The sequence below is a fragment of the Entamoeba histolytica genome, genomic scaffold (assembly GCF_000208925.1).
Source record: "Entamoeba histolytica HM-1:IMSS scf_1104750518245 genomic scaffold, whole genome shotgun sequence".
NCBI classification, from domain to species: Eukaryota; Evosea; order Mastigamoebida; family Endamoebidae; genus Entamoeba; species Entamoeba histolytica.
This window is the reverse complement of record NW_001914985.1, coordinates 14,188-35,767: the sequence shown is the minus strand read 5'-3', so window position 1 is coordinate 35,767 and position 21,580 is coordinate 14,188. Positions and strand designations below refer to the sequence as shown.

At 23.6% G+C, this 21,580-nt stretch overlaps 11 protein-coding genes across 11 annotated transcripts, besides 1 other annotated feature; 3 read left to right on the top strand and 8 right to left on the bottom strand.

The window, feature by feature from the left end:
* Positions 1 to 826: 826 nt before the first annotated feature.
* Positions 827 to 2,413, bottom strand: EHI_128170 (uncharacterized protein; the record flags this gene model as incomplete). The annotated part of the gene is made up of 1 exon (XM_001913806.1): positions 827 to 2,413. One exon carries the CDS (start codon positions 2,411 to 2,413, stop codon positions 827 to 829), a length of 1,587 nt encoding a protein of 528 aa, XP_001913841.1.
* Positions 2,414 to 2,623: 210 nt separating this feature from the next.
* EHI_128160 (activating signal cointegrator 1 complex subunit 1, putative) lies at positions 2,624 to 3,738 on the bottom strand (the record flags this gene model as incomplete). The annotated part of the gene is made up of 2 exons (XM_649667.1): positions 2,624 to 3,152; positions 3,218 to 3,738. 2 exons carry the CDS (start codon positions 3,736 to 3,738, stop codon positions 2,624 to 2,626), a joined length of 1,050 nt encoding a protein of 349 aa, XP_654759.1.
* A 671-nt stretch (positions 3,739 to 4,409) lies between these two features.
* EHI_128150 (uncharacterized protein) lies at positions 4,410 to 4,828 on the top strand (the record flags this gene model as incomplete). The annotated part of the gene is made up of 2 exons (XM_649669.2): positions 4,410 to 4,673; positions 4,727 to 4,828. The coding sequence occupies 2 exons, from the start codon at positions 4,410 to 4,412 to the stop codon at positions 4,826 to 4,828; spliced, it is 366 nt and encodes a 121-aa protein (XP_654761.2).
* Positions 4,829 to 4,906: 78 nt separating this feature from the next.
* Positions 4,907 to 6,886, bottom strand: EHI_128140 (uncharacterized protein; the record flags this gene model as incomplete). Its single annotated transcript, XM_649670.2, has 1 exon — positions 4,907 to 6,886. The coding sequence occupies one exon, from the start codon at positions 6,884 to 6,886 to the stop codon at positions 4,907 to 4,909; it is 1,980 nt and encodes a 659-aa protein (XP_654762.2).
* A 1,816-nt stretch (positions 6,887 to 8,702) lies between these two features.
* Positions 8,703 to 10,340, bottom strand: EHI_128130 (uncharacterized protein; the record flags this gene model as incomplete). Its single annotated transcript, XM_649671.2, has 1 exon — positions 8,703 to 10,340. The coding sequence occupies one exon, from the start codon at positions 10,338 to 10,340 to the stop codon at positions 8,703 to 8,705; it is 1,638 nt and encodes a 545-aa protein (XP_654763.2).
* Positions 10,341 to 10,435: 95 nt separating this feature from the next.
* Positions 10,436 to 11,746, top strand: EHI_128120 (uncharacterized protein; the record flags this gene model as incomplete). Its single annotated transcript, XM_001913805.1, has 1 exon — positions 10,436 to 11,746. One exon carries the CDS (start codon positions 10,436 to 10,438, stop codon positions 11,744 to 11,746), a length of 1,311 nt encoding a protein of 436 aa, XP_001913840.1.
* Positions 11,747 to 13,352: 1,606 nt separating this feature from the next.
* EHI_128110 (Rab family GTPase) lies at positions 13,353 to 14,120 on the bottom strand (the record flags this gene model as incomplete). The annotated part of the gene is made up of 2 exons (XM_643192.1): positions 13,353 to 13,966; positions 14,018 to 14,120. 2 exons carry the CDS (start codon positions 14,118 to 14,120, stop codon positions 13,353 to 13,355), a joined length of 717 nt encoding a protein of 238 aa, XP_648284.1.
* A 104-nt stretch (positions 14,121 to 14,224) lies between these two features.
* EHI_128100 (peptidyl-prolyl cis-trans isomerase, putative) lies at positions 14,225 to 14,809 on the bottom strand (the record flags this gene model as incomplete). Its single annotated transcript, XM_643191.1, has 1 exon — positions 14,225 to 14,809. The coding sequence occupies one exon, from the start codon at positions 14,807 to 14,809 to the stop codon at positions 14,225 to 14,227; it is 585 nt and encodes a 194-aa protein (XP_648283.1).
* A 314-nt stretch (positions 14,810 to 15,123) lies between these two features.
* EHI_128090 (uncharacterized protein) lies at positions 15,124 to 16,164 on the bottom strand (the record flags this gene model as incomplete). The annotated part of the gene is made up of 1 exon (XM_643190.1): positions 15,124 to 16,164. One exon carries the CDS (start codon positions 16,162 to 16,164, stop codon positions 15,124 to 15,126), a length of 1,041 nt encoding a protein of 346 aa, XP_648282.1.
* A 59-nt stretch (positions 16,165 to 16,223) lies between these two features.
* EHI_128080 (uncharacterized protein) lies at positions 16,224 to 17,264 on the bottom strand (the record flags this gene model as incomplete). The annotated part of the gene is made up of 1 exon (XM_643189.1): positions 16,224 to 17,264. One exon carries the CDS (start codon positions 17,262 to 17,264, stop codon positions 16,224 to 16,226), a length of 1,041 nt encoding a protein of 346 aa, XP_648281.1.
* Positions 17,265 to 18,402: 1,138 nt separating this feature from the next.
* Positions 18,403 to 18,905: a repeat region.
* A 686-nt stretch (positions 18,906 to 19,591) lies between these two features.
* On the top strand, positions 19,592 to 20,782 carry EHI_128070 (protein kinase, putative; the record flags this gene model as incomplete). Its single annotated transcript, XM_643187.1, has 1 exon — positions 19,592 to 20,782. The coding sequence occupies one exon, from the start codon at positions 19,592 to 19,594 to the stop codon at positions 20,780 to 20,782; it is 1,191 nt and encodes a 396-aa protein (XP_648279.1).
* Between the last annotated feature and the right edge of the window lie 798 nt (positions 20,783 to 21,580).

The following is a 21,580-nucleotide window of genomic DNA, read 5'->3' as shown; positions in this document are numbered from 1 at the left end:
AAAATCATAAAGAAGTAAACCCCCTTCTATTCCAATTATAATGATTAAATTATTTGTATTAATTAAATTAATAATATAGAGATCTATTGATTATTTAATTCAAAAAATGAGGATTTAAATGAATAAGTTATTTCAGTTAAAATATATTTGTTTATTCAAAAAGAATTTCATTTAACTATGTTAGTTGCTTAATACCATATCATATCATTTTACTATTTCAATTGAATCAGATATAAAATAATGTTTTGTAATGAACCAATGGAATAATTCAAATCATTAGCACTGTGTTTTCAATTCTCATGGTAATGCTTATGAAAATCTAATAATCAAAAAGGTTATTAAAGACGTTAGTTATGAAATGAAACTTCATGAATATTAACTGTGAGGAGTTTGATAACGTACATTTAATTATATTTAAAAAGCTATGAACAAATGAAAATAATATAGTATCATATAGAATGGTAGTCGAATAAGTTATAGAATAAAAATTAATATCATTACAAATTACAATATTAAATAAATTCATAGAAATAAATATTATCTGTCATTTTAAAAAAATAATAGTTGTTGATAATAATTATCAATGAAATCTTCTCAAGTCAAATAAAACATGTTTAGTTATGATTATTCTTGGTAATGTTTCAGTAAATAAGTATTTAAAAAAAACCTATATGATTATGTTTAAAAATGAAAATACCAAATTATTTCAAATGAACAATAATACAATTGTTAGTAAAATAAAGAAAGAGGTTAGATAAGAATATATTAAGAAATATAATAATATAAAACAGAATAATTTAAATAGCAATCAATGAATCTAATTCAATCACATAATTTTTTTAATTTTCATAAAGAATCTGTCTTGATTAATCTTACCATTCTTCCATAATTGATCAAAATATGAAGTACCATAACCTTCAGGGAGTTTCTTTTCAAACATAGTTTTTCCTTGAATTTGGAACTTATTTCTTAATATTTCACTATGAGCAAATTGTTTATTAACAATATTAACAACAATAGGAGAATCAGTTAATAAACAAAAAACTCCATCCAATTTGAGTATACGAGCAACTTGGAAAAAGAATTGAATTGTAAACAAGTTTGTAGGTGAATTTTCATATTTTGGTGGTTCTGGGAAATTTAAATAAATATTATCAATACTGTCTGCCATTATATTTAACATTAAAACATTCATTGCATCTCCCCAAACACAAGCAACATTATCTAATCCAGCAAAGACTTTAGTAGCCCAAGAATTATAAACACGATCACGATATAGTTCAACACCAACCCAATTTTCATCTTTTTTTTCTTCAGCTTTAGTAATTAGCCATTCTCCATATCCACTACATAATTCAATATTAATTGGATTTTTATTTTTAAATACTTCTTCAAAATGAAGTACATTAATTTCACGAGGATACATTTGAAAAACTTCTTTTGCTTGACTAAATGAATATTTCTTTCTTTGTTCTTTTAAAATGGGTTGAGTATTTAATATAAATGTTCTAATGTGTTTTCTTCTATTTCTTAATTGAGCGACTTGATGTTTCTTAAATAAACGAATTGATTTTCTAGCATCTGTTTCTCTTTTAGAAATGTCTTCAAATTCTTTTAATAATAAATCTCCTGTTTCTACATCTCCAATAAGACAATTTAATGTAGCTAAATTAATTAAAGAAGTAGCTGACATTTCATCTTCATTATTAATACTTTCCATAATCTTTCTAACTAATGAAATTTCTTGTTCTATTGAATACAATGCAGTAAGATATTCTTTTGTAGTCATATCTTCTGCGTTAATAGGATGTTTTGTAAATGTATGAATTTGTTTTGAATTTCCTAGTCTTAATAATCCTCTAATTGCTGCATTAATACTTCTAATATTATTTCTATTATCCATACAATAATATGTGTACATTGCTTTCTCAACTAATCCAGCTGCAAAATATCCTTTAACTGAAACGGTTCTTGTAACTTCATTTGCTTTTAATCCTAATTGTTTCATTCTTATCCATGTTTTATCAACTAAAATTCCATCACCAACTCTAGCAGCTGAATTAATAATATTAGTAATTGTATGAAGATCTTCTTTAATACCACTTTCAATTAATTTTTTATATAAATAAATAACTTTTCCATAATTTCTTTCTTGTGCTGCATCAGCAAATAATTTATTAATATAAAATATACTTTTTTGTGAAAATCCTTCTTCAATTTCTTCTTCTGCTCTTCCTATTGGATTATATGGTGCAACATTTTTAGAAACTTTCTCAAAATATTCTTCTAATGGATTTCCAAGAATTTCTTCTTTTTTATATCTTTGTTTTTTCATCTTCTTTTCTTCTTTATGAGGTTTCTCTTCTATTTTTCTTTCATTGATTTCGTTTGGTGTTGTACTTTCTTTACTCATTACTTTTTTTAAGTTTTTTTTTTTTATTTTTGTTTTAGGGTTATTTCTTCTTCAGTATGATATATCATTGTTTCATTGTTTTCAGTACAGTGAAATAATTAAAAGTGATGTGTAAGTGTTATAGAATAATAAGAATATGATAAAGAAAGAATTAGAATAAAAAATGGATGATAATAATAAAAGACAAAAATCGTCTGAATTAAATAAATATTAAGGAAGAGGAATAGAATTAATAAGAGCATACTTAGTTCCCATTATTTTATTAATCATTGAAGAGAATACCAACGATTCAGCTTTATATTTTCCAAATGATTTACCTGTATATTTTCTAACTATATCAGATGCATCAATAACAAAAGATTTTCCATTTTTTAATTTATTTGTATTAAATAATGTCATATGAAGAATAACTTCACTTTGATTTTGTTTGTCTAAATATTTATTAAAGGTTTGTTTAATTTCTTCAATAATTTTATTTATTTGTTCATCATTTGTTTTTACTTTAATATAAATAACTCTTGTAGCTTCTTCATTTCCCATAGCACTAATTCCACATAATTCAAATAATAATGGTTTATTATTTAGTATTGAATATATTCTTGGTGCCATATCTTCTAATAATTTAGATGCAACTTCAACTTGTTGTTCTGTACAAATAGATAATGTAGTTAATGTTAAATGCAGTGCTTGAGGTTTTTGAAGGTAATTTGGATTAAGTCCATCAATTTTAACCAATTGTCTATTTTATAAATACCTTTATTTTTTCTAAAGTGTTATTTAATAATAATAAAATAATAAACAAACTCTTGAAATATTTCTATTTGTTTTAAAAGGTCTGATGACTTAAATGGAATTTGAATGGTATGTGTACTTTTAAGAGAACAAAAAACATTTATACATACATTTTTTAATCGTTCCATAGCTTCTCTAACTTTATCTTCATTAACTCCTTCAATTCTCACTAAGTCAGGTGTATCATCTGAACTTGCAAATGCAATTTTACATTGACACTCTTCTTTAATTGGTGAAATATTAATGCCTCCTTTTCCAATAATTTGTCCATGAAGTTTATTAGGAATTAATAATTTAATTGTACAATCAGTTGTTCGAGGTGTTATTTCTGCTTTTTTGAATATTTCTTCGACTTGTTCTTTTGAAGATAATGATGGAACATAAATACAATCAGGTTCATCACAATACTCTTTCATATCATAACTTGTTTTCTCTGAAAGTTCATTTGAAACACTGAGATGAGGTTGAATACTCTTTTTTACTCTATATTTTCTGTTATCAACTTCAACAATATCATATTCATCACAACTCATCTTTTATTTTTTTTAAGTTTTATTTTTTCTTAAAAACATAAGATTCAAAAAATCGTTGAATGTTATTTTAATCAAAATTTATTCTCTTCATTGGTTTTATCATACTATTAACTTTATAGAATGGTTTATTATTATTATAAATGATTCAATAGGAAAAATAAAAATATGTAATGGATTTATTAACATAGTTTTTAATTACATTTTGTTCTTTAAGCTTTCGAGTTGTGATTGGTTCAAAGAATCAGAGAATCTAAATATTCATCTGTTGTTCCAACAAGTCCTTCTTCCTTCATTAATATTAATTGTTCAACAAATGCTGCTTTTTCATATTCATCTCCTCTCATTGCAACATCAATATACTCTTTAGGAACATTACAATACATAGCAATTCTTTTGTAAGTGGGAATATAAGGTTTGATTCTATTGTAATTACTTTCCATGGTTCAATTAATGAAACAAATAGTTTTTAGTGTCTTTTTATTGTCATAATTTATCTTTTCGTTTGAGTTTTATGATTCTATAACTATAGAATTGCTTCTATTTATAATTCTTCTAGATTCTTCTTGACGTTTGTTTTTTAATTTATTCTATTTTAAGAATAACATAAAATAAATATTTATTTTATGTTATTTGAAAGAACTTAAAAACAAAACTAGAAAAAAAGAAAAATAATGTCAGTGAAAAAGCCAAGATTTGCTGTTTTGCTTGAAGATTGTGAAAATGGACAACATGGAAATTTGACATTTGTATCATATTTTCTTCAAAATGAAGATGATACTTCGTTATCAAATTGGAATGGAGAGTTTTTGTTTAAAGATGGAAGTTCATTATCATTTACTGTAAAATGTTCTGAACAATACCCAGCAGAAGTTCCAGAAATTACATTCAAAAAAGTGCCTCGTTGTACATCTAAAATTCAGTTCAACAGAAACACTGTTTGTTATGATGCAAAATTTTAAAGAACAAAAAAAAAATACTGATTTAATAGATAAATCCTGTTTGTCAAATTTGCAAAGACTGGTTGAACATTGATTATAACAAACGAAATCTCGATGCATTATTCACTCTTATCCATGACAATTTGAAGTAAATTAAATGCTTCTTTTAATAAGTTTTAAATGATTTTTATTTTAAAAATAAAACAATGATTCAAAATATTTGGTTGTTTTTAGTTTTGTTTTACATATCTTATTTTATGAATATTTGGACAATTTTCTATATGAATTGCTTGACACTGAAATGGTAATAAAATACCTTCTATAAACTTACATCTTCGAATAATTAGTTTTGAAATAAAACAACGTGAAAGGTCAATAGTTTTGATCTTTTTCCCAACAATTCTGAGTGTTGTTTGAACAATATCTGAAAGAATAACATCTGAAACTTGATAAAAAACTTCATTGTAGAATTGTTTTGATGGAATAAATTTATGAAGATTCAAAATAACTACTGGGAGAGAGTTTTTAATAACATAAATAACTTCGTTATTAAGACAAGCAATATTTGTTTTACTTTTGGCAGAAAAAACAACAGAGGGAGAATAGATATGATGAATGTCAATATAACGTTTTTTGGTTTTTACTATCACTCGTTTACATATAATTTCTTCAAATAATGTTCCATCATGATATGATATTATTTCAATGTTTTGAATCTTCCAATTATTGATTGTTCCACTCAAATGAATTTTTGATATAGAATTTCCTTTTATTTGTTCAATAACAGAATGTGATTGGATTGTCAATTTAATTATATTGCTAAATTCAAGAAATTTAAATTTGGAATTAACAGCTCGAACAAAATGAAGATTTGTTGGAAGTTGAACAGATTGAATAGAACAATCATAAAAAGAAATATACTGAAGATTAAACAAAGATAAGTCAAGAATATCTGTATTGATTTCAATAATCATCCTTTGTGTTTGAGAACACCAAAAGTGAACAACATCATGAATGAGAAGAGGGGTATGTCTATGGTTATTTGTAAAGTTAAGTTTCATTTTTGTTGAGAAATAAATACCACATAAAGGAGTTGTAATAGGAGCAGTTAATGATATTTCAGAACAACAACAAACCCCAATTTTTTTTAATAGTTTTGAATGAGCTAAGTCAATTTCAAAGTGTTTGCATTGATACAAAGAAAGAGATGTTAATGTGGTTAAGACAGAATGCCAGTGACTTTGTGTTCGTGTGAGATTTAAACATTCAATAGGAATATTGTTTAAGTTAAAGTTAGCTTGTGGTGCTTCTATGCTCAACACTTTTAATGACTGGGGAAGAAGTAATTCAAATGGCTTTTCATTTTTTAGTGTTACGCTTAAATTCTGAAGATAATAACAATGCTTAAGGTTGATATGTTCAAGGTTTTGAACTTTTTTTGAAAAGATTTTAATATCACATGGTAATAAACTATTAATTACTTCATGCTCTTCTTCTTTAAAGTAATTTGGATCAATACAACAAGAACCAAAGTCGTGAAAGTATTGCTCAACTTTTCTTGTTAATAATGCTACATGAATTTGAATAGAAGGATATTCATATCGAATGGTATGAATTTGATATTGAAGAGTATCTTCATCATAAACAGAGTAAATAATAAAATGGTATTTTGTTCTTTGAAGGTCAACGTTATGAAAATCATAAATTACTGTTTCAGGACATCCAAATTGAAAAAGTACATATACTGTTTTCAAATTCTTCAATTGGTTCAATGTACTAAAATCAAAATAAGTTGAATATCCAATTTTTAGCTTTTTTAAATGAAAGAAGAATGGAATTGAATAAATAAATTCATCTATACAATGTAATGTTAAACGTGTAATTGAATATTCTTCAATTTTTGATAACAACTCGATTTGATTTGTGTTAAAAGGTTTAATAAACGAGTAAAACACTGCACACGATTGGATTGTTCTTATGAATGTGATTTTATTGTTCCATGAATGTTTAAATTCATCTATTTCTTTCCAGTCTTTTAATTCATATACTGTTTCTAAGTTTGTGAAGATGTGTTTATATTGTGAGATTTCTTTAAAACAGATACGAAATGGGTTAATACGAATTGAATGAACTATTTCTTGACATTTTTTATTTACACTTAACAATGTCTTGATTGTAGTGATTGAATCACAATACAAAAGAACGTTCATCAAATATACTCTTTCAAGTATTATTTTCTTTTTCATTTACTGCTTTTTATTTTTATAAACTTATTTAAATAGACTTTGTCTTTTCATAACATTGTGATAATGAGGCTTTATCTTTTTTTAATTATTTTAATTACCAATTCTTGTTGTGTTATTCAACATAAAAAAGGAAAAGGCTTTTACTTTTCATTAATTAATTCAGGATATATTTGATTCTATTTCAGTATTACTTCTTTAAAATTGTTATTTCAACAACTTACAAAAATGCAATTTCATTAACTTTAATGAAATGTGTAATATTTATTTGTATCAATATAATATAATATTTATTTTATTTGTTATTTAAAGATTGAAGATTTATAATTGTGTGAAATTCTTTGTTTTTATCACATATACATATTTAATTAGTCAAGTTAAATGTTTGAATAAATTCTTTATATATTTCATTAATAGTCTTTTGTTTATATTCTACACACGGTATTATTCTTAAATAATATAATTTGTTTAATTTTTTTCACTTTTAAAGTAACTTTGAATAACAACAGGTATAAGACTAACAAAAGACATAAATGTGGGAAAGAAAAAATAAAAATTGGAGAATGGAGAAGAAGAGAAAGAAGAAGAAATGTTTAAACAAAGACATAGCAACATATAAAATGAAGAAGTAGTTATAGTTATGAAAAATGATGGATTAAAGAAAAGTTGTTGGTAATGATAGGTTGTTGGAGGAAAGAAAATGATTAAAATATAAAATGAAGAAACAAAAGAGAATAAGAAAAATAAGAAATATATAATGGAGTAGAAATGAAATAATTAATGTGTGATAAGAAGAAGAAATAATAACAAGAAGGAATAGAACAATATTTCAAAGAAGAAAAGATAAAAATATAGAAATGAAATGGAAAAGAAATGAAAATCACATCACCTTACTAGAATAGGTAATAATGAAACATTAAAAAAAGAAATAATGAAAATAATAATAAAAACAAAAGAATGAAGAAATAAATTATATATTAATAGTATCAAGTAAATTGAAGGTATTTATTAAAAAGATTTAAGAATAAAATAAGAAAATAGAGAAAGAAGAAATAGGATATATATACATAACATACAAAAGAGTTAAATGAAAACATAATATGAGAAAAAACAACATAATAATTATTACATAAATAAAAAGTCATAGAAAAGATGATGGAAGAACCTAGTGAATATGGATAAGTATATTTATGGTTTTATTTTTCTTAATAATTGAATAACTTAAAAATGTTAAAAAAATCATTCAATACATTGATTCATATCATTTTAAACATCATAGTTTAATATTTTGTTTTGGGGTTAAGAGAGGAATTTGTTTTCTATATTAATGTCAAATAGCAAATGACAATTTGTTAAATGCAATTCATCATTTTGAATTATAATTATTTCATATATAATAGAATTTATTCTTATTTGGATAAATGATTAGACTATTAAAGAGAGAACATTATCATAATCTTCATTAAATTAAAATGATGGCATTAGCATGTGAAAAAACAATGTACTCTTTTGTTATATAACACATGAAAAGGAATGTTGAAGTAATACTCCTGTTAAAAACTCAATAAAATCAATCGTTCATTTATTAAAAATAGAATTAATAACTATAATATTCTTCAACTAATTAATTTATGTTATAAGAATAAGAAATACTAGAGATATTCTTTATAGTTAGACTATTAAATTGAAATCCCCTTTATTTATTTTCAATTTTTTTCATGTTAAAATTAAATAAAATATAATACGATATTGTAAAATAATAAATTAATATGATAAACATTTATTATTGATGGTCTAGAAAGAACCATTGTAATTGGTATTGGATTGGCTCATTTTTATTTTTTGCTAATGCCTCCCATATCATAGTTTTATCCAACTGAAGTTTTTTATGTTCTGCAAAACGAACTGCTTCTACTACTCTTCCCTTACAAATTAAACAATCAATCAATGTTTTGTAATCACCTATTCTTTTTAACATATCAAATCCATATTTTTCTACTGTTTCATCTGATGATTTGCATAACATTAAAGCAACTGGAGTACTGTCATTAATAATATAATGTTGAATAAATTCTGTGATTGTATTGAATTTATTTAATCCATTTAATTTCTGAATAAAATCTGCTTGTAGACTATCTGATATTACTCCTTCATTTGTCTGTGCTGATGCTCTAACTGCCTCAAGATAAACGTCAACGATATAATTTGAATCATCAACACTTTTTATTAATGACTGAACAGCTATTTGAAGATCAAATTCTTGTAAATTGGAGGAGACAACAATTCTGAGTAATTCACAAACAACCCATAACGATATTTTCTTTTTTCCATATTCCTCAAGAAGTATTTTACAAACATCAAACGCATGATGTTCAACAAAGAATAATAAACGAGAACATTCATCTGGAAATAATTGTATTTGTTGATTTAACGTTTGATAATTAAAGTGAAATGTTGTACATTTTGAATTAAACTGATCAATAAGAAGAGAGTTATAACTTAATAATGTTGAATGAATATTGATTTGATAATCAATTACATGAATTGGACATTTTGGTGGTAAATTAGATATTGTGAATAGTAATTCTTTGTCTTGTTCTTTTCTTTTAACTTTTTCAATTGGTTCTTGTTTCAATGCCAAATGAGTTATAGTATTAGAAGTGATAATGTTGTGAATAAATGCTTTCTTACCATCAAATACAACTAACGTATCATCAATTGACATTATAATTATTTTTCCATTTAGTGATTCATATCTATTAACATGTTCTTGTGGATTATTTAAATTGAATAAATAGATTGGTCCAACATTGAAATGAATGGCTAAATAAGGTGTTTCCATGATAACTATTAATTGAGTTGTTGGAAGTAATACTTTTTGTTGAGATGGACTACTAACATCAATCTCTGATATTACTGATATTGTATCTCCTATACACTCTAATACAATTCCTCGAATTTTATTTAAGTCATTATATAATGTCACAACAATATTTTTGTAATGTACTATTTTCCATGGTCTTAAATACTTGTAAGTATATAAAGGAATAAACGTATTTAATGACATTAATATTGTACTTTTTAATCCTACTATCATCAGTTTTTTATCATTGACAAAATAAAGTATTTGGGAATCATCATTTACTTTTATTAATGATGGTGTTTTACTTTCATTTGATTTAACCAGAATATTTCTTGTTTGTTTTTTTGTAATAAATGCTTGTTTATTTGTTGATAGTGTGAACAATATTGCTCCAACAAATTGGTGTTCAACATTAATAACTCTTTGTGATTTTGGATTATATTGATACACTTCATGTGTTTCTTTATCATGAAAATAAACACCACCTTGTCCATCACTTTGAACGAGGAAGTTGGTGATTGGAACATCAATTTCTTGTTGAATGATTATGTTATTCATTCCGTTATAATGAACTAACAATTCAATTAAAAACATTAAAAAAACAAAAAACAAAAAACAAAAATATAACTTGAAAAGAATGAAATTTATTAGATATGAGTGTTAGAAACACCAATAACATAAGACAATCAGCTCATTTCACTCATTCAATTGATCAAAATTATAAAACAATTAACATTTCATTCATTCAGAGAATCAACCAAATTAAAGTTGATATACAAAAATATGAATTATATCAATTAAATAATAAATTTGTTATTTTACGAACAAACACTATTAACAATGAATTGTATATTGATGTTGATGTTAATCCTGAACTTATTCCTTATATTCCTACTTTAACTAAATTTCTTTCATATCAAAAATGTAATGAGCATAGTGTATTTCAATTACCATCAATCATCACACACCTATCATATTTCAGAATTCCATTACCAGACATTTTACATTGGATAAATATTGATATTTCATCACAATCAGGTAAAACGAAATTCACACAAATTCTATTGAATAGTGAGCCAAAAGAATTAGAAATTATTCTTAGAGGGAAATTGATAAGCAAGCGATTTCCACAAATAAAAGTTGATGATTTTTTACGTGAAATTAAACAACAAATCAAAATGAATGATAATTTCAATATGATATTAAATGAACATCTCAGTGTATCACATGAGAGTATTATTGACAACTTCATTAATAACACTAGAATTAATTTAGATGAACTAATTGAAAATACAGAATTTTCAGAAAAGAGAGATGAAATTATATTTGCAATGATAGAAAATGTTGTTAATAAGAATGGAAAAATATCACCTGAACAATATGAAGTAATTAAAGTTACATCACTAAGAGAATATTCATTTGATGAAGAGTTTATTATTGACATTATTTGTGTTATTGAACGTGACATCAATGGACAATTCATTACAATTGACAGAAAAAAGAAAGCATTTAATATAATAGATACAAACAATGAAATAATCATCCAAAAATCAATTAATGATGGTGTTCTTGATTACAGTGTATTTGATTATAATAATTTTAATGAATTTGAATTGAATGAATTAGTAAAAAATCTTATTGAAAAGAATATCGACGATTTTGAATTTATATTTAGGAATATTGGAGAAAACTCATTATTAACAACAAAAGAATGTGGAATGGCTTGTTTTAGAATAAATGGTAAAGAATATGTTATTGTAAAGAATATTGACTATATCATTTTATTTGATGAGCAAGGGAATAGAAATGAAATTGAAGGAGAATTTTCATTATTTGGAGGTGAACATGATGCATTATTTATTGAACAAAGAAAGCTTATTTTTTGTGATGAAATAGCAAATGTCATTAACAAAAAACAAGAAATTAATGGAAAAGTTTCTGTATTTTATGGAGAAGAATTATAAACAAACAAATGTGTAATCAATAATTAAATAATTCTTCTTAAATTATTGCTTTTAAACTATATTAATTCTTTACATTTTCTCATATTTCATTGTTTATTAATTAACATTATCATTTATTCCATTTATGAACATATTTTATTAATATCATTTATTTAATGTAATTCATATTATTTTATACATTTTCATTATTAATCATATGTACAAACAGTTATTTGATATTCAAATAGTTATTAAAAAGTACTAATATTATATGTGAAATGAATATAATATTTGAAGTTATTGATTATCTTCTTTATTGCAACTTTTAGTATTTCTAATTTGTTAAATATGAATTTGATAAATATAATACGAATATTGAAATGAATGTATTGATATAATTTAATAGATAAAAAAGATTGTTAAATAAAAACATAATAATGAATGATATGACATGAATAAGAAAGAGTTGTTGATAAAAGTTAATGATAAAGAAATTGATATAATAACAATACTTATTCAAGAAGATAAAAAGAGTTAATGAGAATAGATAAAATAGAGTAATGAAAAAAAAGGATGAAGAATATGATAAACAAATCATTTGAAAAAAAAATAAACAAATAATGAAGATAAACAAAAAAAACATAAAGAGAAAGATGAAAAAAAACACAAAATGAAATTGAAATAAAATAAAATTTATAAATAAAAAAGAGTAGAAGATGAAATAAAGAAAATAAAATACAGAATTTAAATAAACAATAATGAAAATGAAAGAAGAAATGGATAAAAAAATATAAACATAGTAATTAAACAAATAAATATTTATCAACAAGAAAATCTAATAAATAATGAATGAGGTGAATGAGAATAAAAAGAATAAAAGTGTTAAATATTCTTTAAATAGTTGGTACTAAAGAAATAATTTTATAATAATAATATAAAATGAAACTTACAATAATAAGAATGAAATAAAGAATAAATTTATTTCATACAAAATAACTTATAATGAGTCAGCATTAGAAATAATAAACCAAATAATTTATTTGTGATAAGAGATAAAATGAAATGATATTAATGATAATAAATATGAAAAGAAGAATATGCATAACAACTAATAATTAAATAAATAAATTTGTTGAAACGAATTATAGATAAAAAGTAATAATATTTTAAGTATATTTATAAACAATAAATGATAGAATTATAAATAAACATATTTTGAATTTAATAATGAAATTGTTTACATCAAATAGTATTGAGACATTGAATAATATTGAATGAATGAAAACAACTTAATGTAATAGAATTAATAATGAATATCAAAAAGATAAAATAATGAATAGAAACATTATAAATAATATAATGTATATGAATAACAACAATTTCTCTCCTTGATAATACTTCTAGATAAAATAGTTGTAATTATAAAAAGTTACTGATTTAAAGAATTAAAAAAAATGTTAAAGACTTGTATTATGGAATTTTTACTCTTCTTAAAAACACTAGTAATTAATGAATTAATATTACGTTATTTTTTAACAAGAAAAAAAATTAGAAACTAATACTATAATAAGGGAAACTTCTTTGATGTTAGTTAAGACTTTGAAAAATATAACAAAAATAGTTCAAATTAACAACACCCTCCAGCCTCTTGAGGTTCGTTATTTGATGACTGTGGCTTAGTCAATGTTACAGGCTCTTCTTCTTTTGGTTGAGCTGAAATTGGAGCAGATGTTGTTACTGAAGAAGATGGTAAAGTCGATGAAGAAGAATCTGAAACACTAGGACGCATAATTCCAAGAGTAACTAAAGAAGGATTTTTCTGTTTAAAAGAACGAATAACAGAAACCAATAAGGTATCAACATTATCTCCTGTTTTTGCTGAACATTCCAAATAAGTCATATTTTTTGTTTTAGCATAACTTTCAGCCTCTTCTCTTGAAACTTCACGTTTAGAAGCTAAATCACCTTTACAACCAATTAAATAACGAGCAGCCAAATCTTTAAGTGTTTGGGCTTGTTCATATTCTTGAATCCACATATCAATACAATTAAATGTTTCTTTCTTTGTTATGTCAAAACAAAATAATACTCCATGTAACCCTCTCAAATAAGACTTTGTTGTTGATCTAAATTTTTCTTGACCAGCTGTGTCCCATAAAGCAACGTTATGATTTTGCCCATCAACATTGACTTGCTTGGTAAATACATCTGCACTAATACTTGCTTCTAAATGTTCATTAACTAAATACATAAATTTTCTTAATCCTTTTTTTTATAAGAAGAAAATCAAACAAATTCCTTTAGTAATTCGAGTAAATAACGCAGTCTTTCCAACAGCAGAATTTCCACAAAAAGCAATTGAAATTTTCTTATTTTTTGCTGGTGGTTTACTCATTCTATTATTTATTATTTATTAGTTCTTTTTACACCCTTTTTTATTCTCATTTGTGAATTATTATAAAAAACCAAAATAAATGAATATTATTATAATGAAATCAATTATTCTTGCATTGGTAATTCTCCAGAATCAACAATTGTTACTCTCTTTGATGTTTTTCCTGATTGTGATCCGACAGCAGCAATTCTATCAACTACATCAAGTCCTTCTGAAACTTCTCCAAATACAACATGTCTGCCATCTAACCAAGCAGTTGGAACAAGTGTAATAAAGAATTGAGAACCATTAGTGTCTTTACCAGCATTAGCCATAGAAAGAATACCTTTCTTGGTGTGTCTCAATTTAAAGTTTTCATCTTCGAATTTAGCACCATAGATTGATTCTCCTCCAGTTCCATCAAAACGAGTAAAATCACCTCCTTGAATCATAAATCCTGGAATAACTCTATGGAAAATTGATCCTTTATAATGAAGTGGTTTACCTGATTTTCCCATTCCTTTCTCACCTGTACATAATGCTCTAAAGTTTTCTACTGTCTTTGGAACAGTTTTACCAAAAAGATCCATAACAATTCTGCTTGGCTTTTCTTCATCTCCAATTATAACATCGAAATAAACTCGATTAGTAACTTTTGGTCCATGAGCCATAGCAATGGCAATGATAACGAACAATAATTGAATTTGCATTTACTATTTTTAAGTTCTTTTTAGTTCTTTTAGTAATTTTAATAAAAGTATTAAAATATAATATCTTTTTCTATTTTCATAATTATTATATTTATAGTTTATAAACTAATATCTACTAGTTTATATTATTTAAATAACAATTTTAATTTAGAATAAATAAATTGAATAAATAACAAATAATTTTTATTAATGAAAAACATAAAATTTCTGACTATAAATAATTAGACTGAACAAAGTTTTATTGATTTTAGAGGAATAATATAACAAATGAAAGACAAAAAAAAACATAAAAGAAATAGAGAAATAACAATAAATTAAAAATCAATTTCTAATAAAACAATTCTTCTAGTTTCAAATCGTTGAATAGAATTAAAAACAAGAGAGTTAGATGTTGAATAAGATTTATAAATTTGTTTAATCATTCCATTTTGTATAAAAGGTTTTAATATTAACATTCCAGTTGATTGGTCTTTGCCAATATAAAGTAGTGAATTTGCTTGATTACAATTATCTTCAAAAAGAGTAATTGAAGAAATAACATCTTTTCTTTTATTACATTTTTTTAAGTGAATAGTTCCTTCTTTTGCTATTTCAAAAATAAATCCAAAAATATCAACAACAGGTTTATTTGTTATTAAAATTGGAGAATGAATAAAACAACCAAATACATTCATATTTTGATCAAATAAAATTAAATAAATATTTCCATATCCTTTAATATATTTAATAAAATCTTTTTGAGATTCTCCATCATATTTTGAGTCATAACGAATTGATAAGGATTTCCCATTACACCATTGAAGTAATACTTTTTTATTTGTATTTAATAATTCAATATCTTCTTTATCTTTATCATTCATAATTTGATTTCCATCACTTCTTATAATTTTTTGTTGATTTTTAATTGTTTTTGTAATTTTTTTTTGATGAGAATTAATACTTTGAGAAGATGAATTTGTAATAATTTGTAATTCACTCGGTTTATTTAATTCTTTATATTTTTTATTTAATATTTCTTCATATTGATCTAATTTTTCTCCAATTTCAGTTAATTTATTATTTTCAATTTCAATTTCTTTTTGAATATCTTCAATAGCATAAAAACAATCAGTAATATGTTTTTCAATTATAAAAATTGAATTTCGATATTGATCAAAGTTTATTGCAGCATTATCAAATTCTTCACGTATTTCATAAAAATTTTCATCACTTATTTTTTTTGTTAAATGAAGAAAATCAAAAGAAATATTATTATCAAATACATTTTGCTTATGTAAAGAAATTAAAGAAGATTTAATTTCATTAAATTGAATAATCATAAATTTTAAATTATCAACAATTGAAGGTAATTCCATTCAATAAATTAAATGGATTTAAAGATAAATAAACCCTAAAAAATATATAAAAAAGAAAATTAATTACTACTATGTTTTTGTAATAATGAAGATGTTTCCATAATATCATGTGCATTTTTTAATTTACGTTGGAGTTGTGGGATAATAGCGAATTTCATAATTATTGCAATTAATATTAAACCAAGAATAAAAATCACTAGACCACAACAAGCAATAATTAAATAAATATATAAGTCAGGTATTGGACAAGGGTAATGAACAATTATATCATCTTGAATTTGATAACTTACATCTTCTTCATTTATTTTAACTTTAGTAATATCTTTATTATAAATAACTTGTCCACCAAATAATTCATACTTTGAATTACATTTTGGTATTAAAGGAATATTAAATAAAATACTTGTTAATCCACTAAGATATAATGTAGAAGATGTTCTTAATGATTTTTCTTCTTCAAATGAAATGATAGTATTATTTAAATGAACATCAAGCCAAAATTGCATTGTTGAGCCTGAATGAAATTCTAAAAAAATGTCACTTAGAAAAGTTGGGTCTGTTATCAATACATTAGCTTTATTTAATAAAACAATTGTTGCGTCGTTTTCAATTAGTAATTTGGTTATTGTTAAATCAATATTTCTTATAATAACTTTAAAATGTTGAGAAAATGATTGAAGTACTGATATTTGAAATGCCTTTTTTGATAATGAAGAAATCCATAATGTTTGACATAAATTAATGGTTGAGTGAATATTATCAATTTTATGAATTTGACTTTCTTCTGAAATCGTTATATTAACTCTTCCAATAATTAAATTATTAATTTGAATATCTGTTAATATTAACCGTTGAACTGTAAATTGATGTGATGGTGTTGTAATTGTATTATATTCTCCCGTCAAATAGAACGTACTATCTCCATTTAAACTTGAAAGATCCATATCTCCTCCTTTATGGGGACAATTTGGTTCAACATAAATAGTAGAATCATTTCCATAAATTATAGGTTGATTATTAATACTTGATTTTACTGTACAAACAACTGTTTTACTATTTACAATCCATCCATATATTCCAATAACTAATAGAATAATCATTATCCTCAGTTAGTTTTATAAGAAATGAAAGTTCTCTATTTTGTTTGTTACTTTGTTTTTTTTTTTAATTAATTATTTATTTAATAAAAAGTACTCTGAAAGTCTGGTGCATAACTTCAACACATCTCATTCTGTCGCACTATTGTGTCGTCATCGTACATTTTTATTTTTTCTTTTATTATTTTATCAAAAAGTGATTATATGAAAATATTATTATGGTTGAATAATGGTTTAGTAATGATAATGTTATTATTTTAAATTATTTTAAATTATTTTAAATCTTCAAATAAAAACATTGAAATTATCTAAATACAATTCTTTCAAAAGTTTTGAAGTTATTTGTAATTTTACTTTGTTTATGTAGTTAATAAAAATTGCCACAACATATTGTTTATAAAGGTTTTCACATATAAACCATTTTTGAGAAAGAAGAACAAACTCAGATGTAGTTTTTGGTAATAACCTTCAGGAAGATACATCTATTTAAGATTCATTGTATTTAGTTAATTAAATGGTTTCTACTGTTCATCAACAATAACAGTACTATTTGATGATAAGTATTAGTTTACTGATACTAAAATTAAGAATAATAAAACCATTTTCTTATTCAAGACATTACAATAAATTCTTTTGATTGAGTATTTTAAATACATTCTTTTTATTTTTTTTTCTTAATGTTCCAATTTGAAGAATTGAAACAATAAAATCTCCTTAAATACAAGAAATTATCATATCCCCATTTGTATATATTCCCAAAGAATTTGTATTTAATTTATTTCTTGAAAGAATTTCAAATAATAAAAATTTGAAGGGGATTTAAAAAAACAAAATAATAAAAAATAAAAGATTTTTTGTTTTTAAAAATACTTATGTTTTATCAAAATAAACACATTCCTTTTTATCTATTGAATCATTAAAATATCTATGAAATAATGTTTTTAATGTTTTTAGAATTTATAAAACAATATTTTGAGGAATAAATTATTATTGAAATTGATTATTTTTTGAAAAAGAAAATGATATTTTCTTAAAAATTATTTTTGAATATCTTCAAATACTTTGAATAAAAAAATGATAATTGTTTATATTAATCATTTATTTCTAATTTTTTATTTTCATTTAATTAATTATAATATTATGGTTAGTGACCATTCTTTCCATGCTAGAAGACCAGATATATATTATCAAAATATGAAAGAAAAGAAAGGATATATTATAGATGTAGCTATATGTCAAGATAATAATTTAGAATTAAATTATATTCATAAAATAAATAAATACAAAGAATTACAAGAGAAATTAAGAAACAATAGAGAATTAATATATGTAGAAATAATACCTGTAATATTATCAATAAATGGATTAATACATAAAGAATCAGCAAGAAGATTAAAAACACTAAAATTACAATTACACTTCCCCAAAATCCTACGAACAATAATAATAAAAAATATGAAAGACTTAATGTTTTATACAGGAAATTCTGGCAGCACATTAGAAGAAGAACAATCTAATGCGAGCATGTCAGAAATGAACTCTATTACAACAATAGAGTATATTGAAGAAACTGAAATAATCACTTCTCAATATGAAGAAAATCCAATTGAGGATATATTTAATAATTGACCTTTTTTTTTTTTTTTTAATTAATTATAATATTACTTTTTTTTTAATCACAATTTTTCAATTTCTGTCTATTCTAATAGATAGTCTTAGTCTTTACATTAAGTATAACTAATTATATGATTTTAATTAATTGAAATACTTGAAATGGAATTTTATTATTTATCTAATCCCTTTCATTCATTTAAATTAAAAAATTAAAGTCTATTGTATTTTTTCTTTTATAAAACAACAACTTTACTCAATTTCTTATTATGTTATTCTTTTTAAAAAATAAACACTTTTTGTTACAAAAACATCTTTTTAATCTTCATTTTATGACATAACTGATTGAAAATTCTTTTCAATTTTTTTTTTCTTTCTTTAAAGAAGAAAATTACCACATTCATTAATTAGAGAAAAATATGATAGAATCTCTAACCCTTATTGAACAATATACTTTTTATATTTCTTTTTGTTAAATATTCAATTCTCCCAATTACTTTATTAGTTCCAATGGATCATTGCCATTTAATAATTTCTTTAAGTAATTTTAGTTCTTCTTCTTTAAAGATAGAAGAATCAGTCTTTGATAATAACATTTAAATACATAAATTCAAGACACATTAAATAAACATTTAAAAAAAAATTACAAAAAAATATAAAAATGAAAGAACTTTAAAAAAAAGAAAAAACTTAAAATTTGAAATTTTTAGTAAATTGAAATGTTCTCATTCTTTAGACGACCAAATAATTCCTTTCCATTAAACGTTAGCAAATATGTCATTACATGTAATCAAAAGAAAATTGAACTTCCATTATTTGAAGAATTTTATGATGAGATTTATGTGTCTAATCCAACAGATTTTGAATATGCTTTTATTTTAGATTGGCCTAATCATCAATACACATTAATAGCAGAACCAACACGTGCAATTCTTGGACCACACACTGGTGTAAGTATTGGAATAACTCTTAAATTTTTATGTTCAACAAAAAATTATTTACCAATTAAGTTATGTTGTAGTGAAGGTGAAAGTGTAGATAAACAAGCACCTCAATTCACAACCCAAATTAAATTCGGTATTATTGCTCAAGAAAGTGTTGTTTTTGACGTTGAAACAATCACTAAATTTGATACTATTAAAACAACTAATTCAGGAGAAGTATCTACCGCTTTATTTAATGGAAAAGATGTTATTATGAAACATTTCAATATAGACTGGAGTAGTGAAGCACGTGAAATGTTTGCTAAAGCAGCAAAAGAATTAGCTGATATTCAATGTCCACAACTTATTAAAGTTATTGGTGCAACAGTAGCTCCTGGAAGAGAAGCATTTATTATTGAATATGCAAAATTTGGAAATATTGCTACTTGTTATCGTAGAGAAGACTTACCAATAAAATGGATTAAAAAAGCATTTAGTGATGTAATGACAGCAATCAAATATTTACATGATAACAATAAAGTTCATGGAGATATTAAACCTCAAAATTTATTAGTTTTTTCATTAAATAAAAAAGATGATGTTATATGTAAATTATCTGATTATTGGAATATTCAACAAATAACAGGAGTTTCTTCAGATATTATCACTGATGATGAAATGATTTCTGTTGCTATTTTCCAAGCACCTGAAGTTCTTAAAGGAAAAGAACCTACTAAATCTTCTGATATTTATTCTCTTGGAATGTGTTTATTAGAAATCTTTCAACAACATGAAATCTATCAAGATAAACCATTTGTTAATGGTTGGGACGCTGCTGTCCAAGTAGCAAAAGGAAAACGTCCTAATTTCGATCCTGATTTTAATGAACAAATAGCCTCAATTATAAAACAATGTTGGCAACAAGACAAAGATGAACGTCCATCAATTGATGAAGTGATTAACCAATTCCAATCCATTAAATTCTAATTTTTTTATTCTTTTACTTTTTTCTAGTGATTCTCTTTTCTGTTTTTTATCAAAACAAATGTTTCTCATTCATCGTCATTAACTTCAAAAGTATTTTAATTGATTTAACTAAACAAACAAAAAAATATAAAATTAATTGATAAATGTATCAAGAATTAATGTTTATTACAAAGAAAATTAATAAAAAATCAAATGAAAATAAAATAAAATCAAAGAAAGACAAAAAATGGGATGAAGTTATTTAATGGAAAGAAAAACTTCAATAAAAAAAACATAATTCAAAGAAAACAAAAAGTGAAAGTTCAATGGAATTTGTTAAGAATAGATTCTTGATAAGAGTTAAAAAAAATACTGTCTTGAAGGAATAATTAGGGCAGTTATTAATAACAAGAGGTCGTTAAAAGATTGAATTTGAGATGAAATGACCAAAGTTAATAGTTTAAACCATTCAAAAATTGGAGTTTTAAAGATTTATTAGTGAAATATTTATAGAAATGAAGGAAAGATATTCGATACATACGATATTCGAAATGATATGAATGAATGAATTCGATTTCAATTGAAATTCATTAGATGAAAAGAGAACGAGTCTAAAGAGGAGAAGAGTATTTAAAGAGAAAAAAAAAATAGATAATAACATTCTAAATAAATGAGCACAAGTTCTAGTATTGAAGAAGAAGTGTTCAATTATATGAAGATTATAAATAATTTTGTTTCAGTTGGGAATATTATTGTTTCTCTTTGTTTTATTCTGGCTTTGAGAGGATTATCAACACAAATAAGTGCAAAAATGGGAAA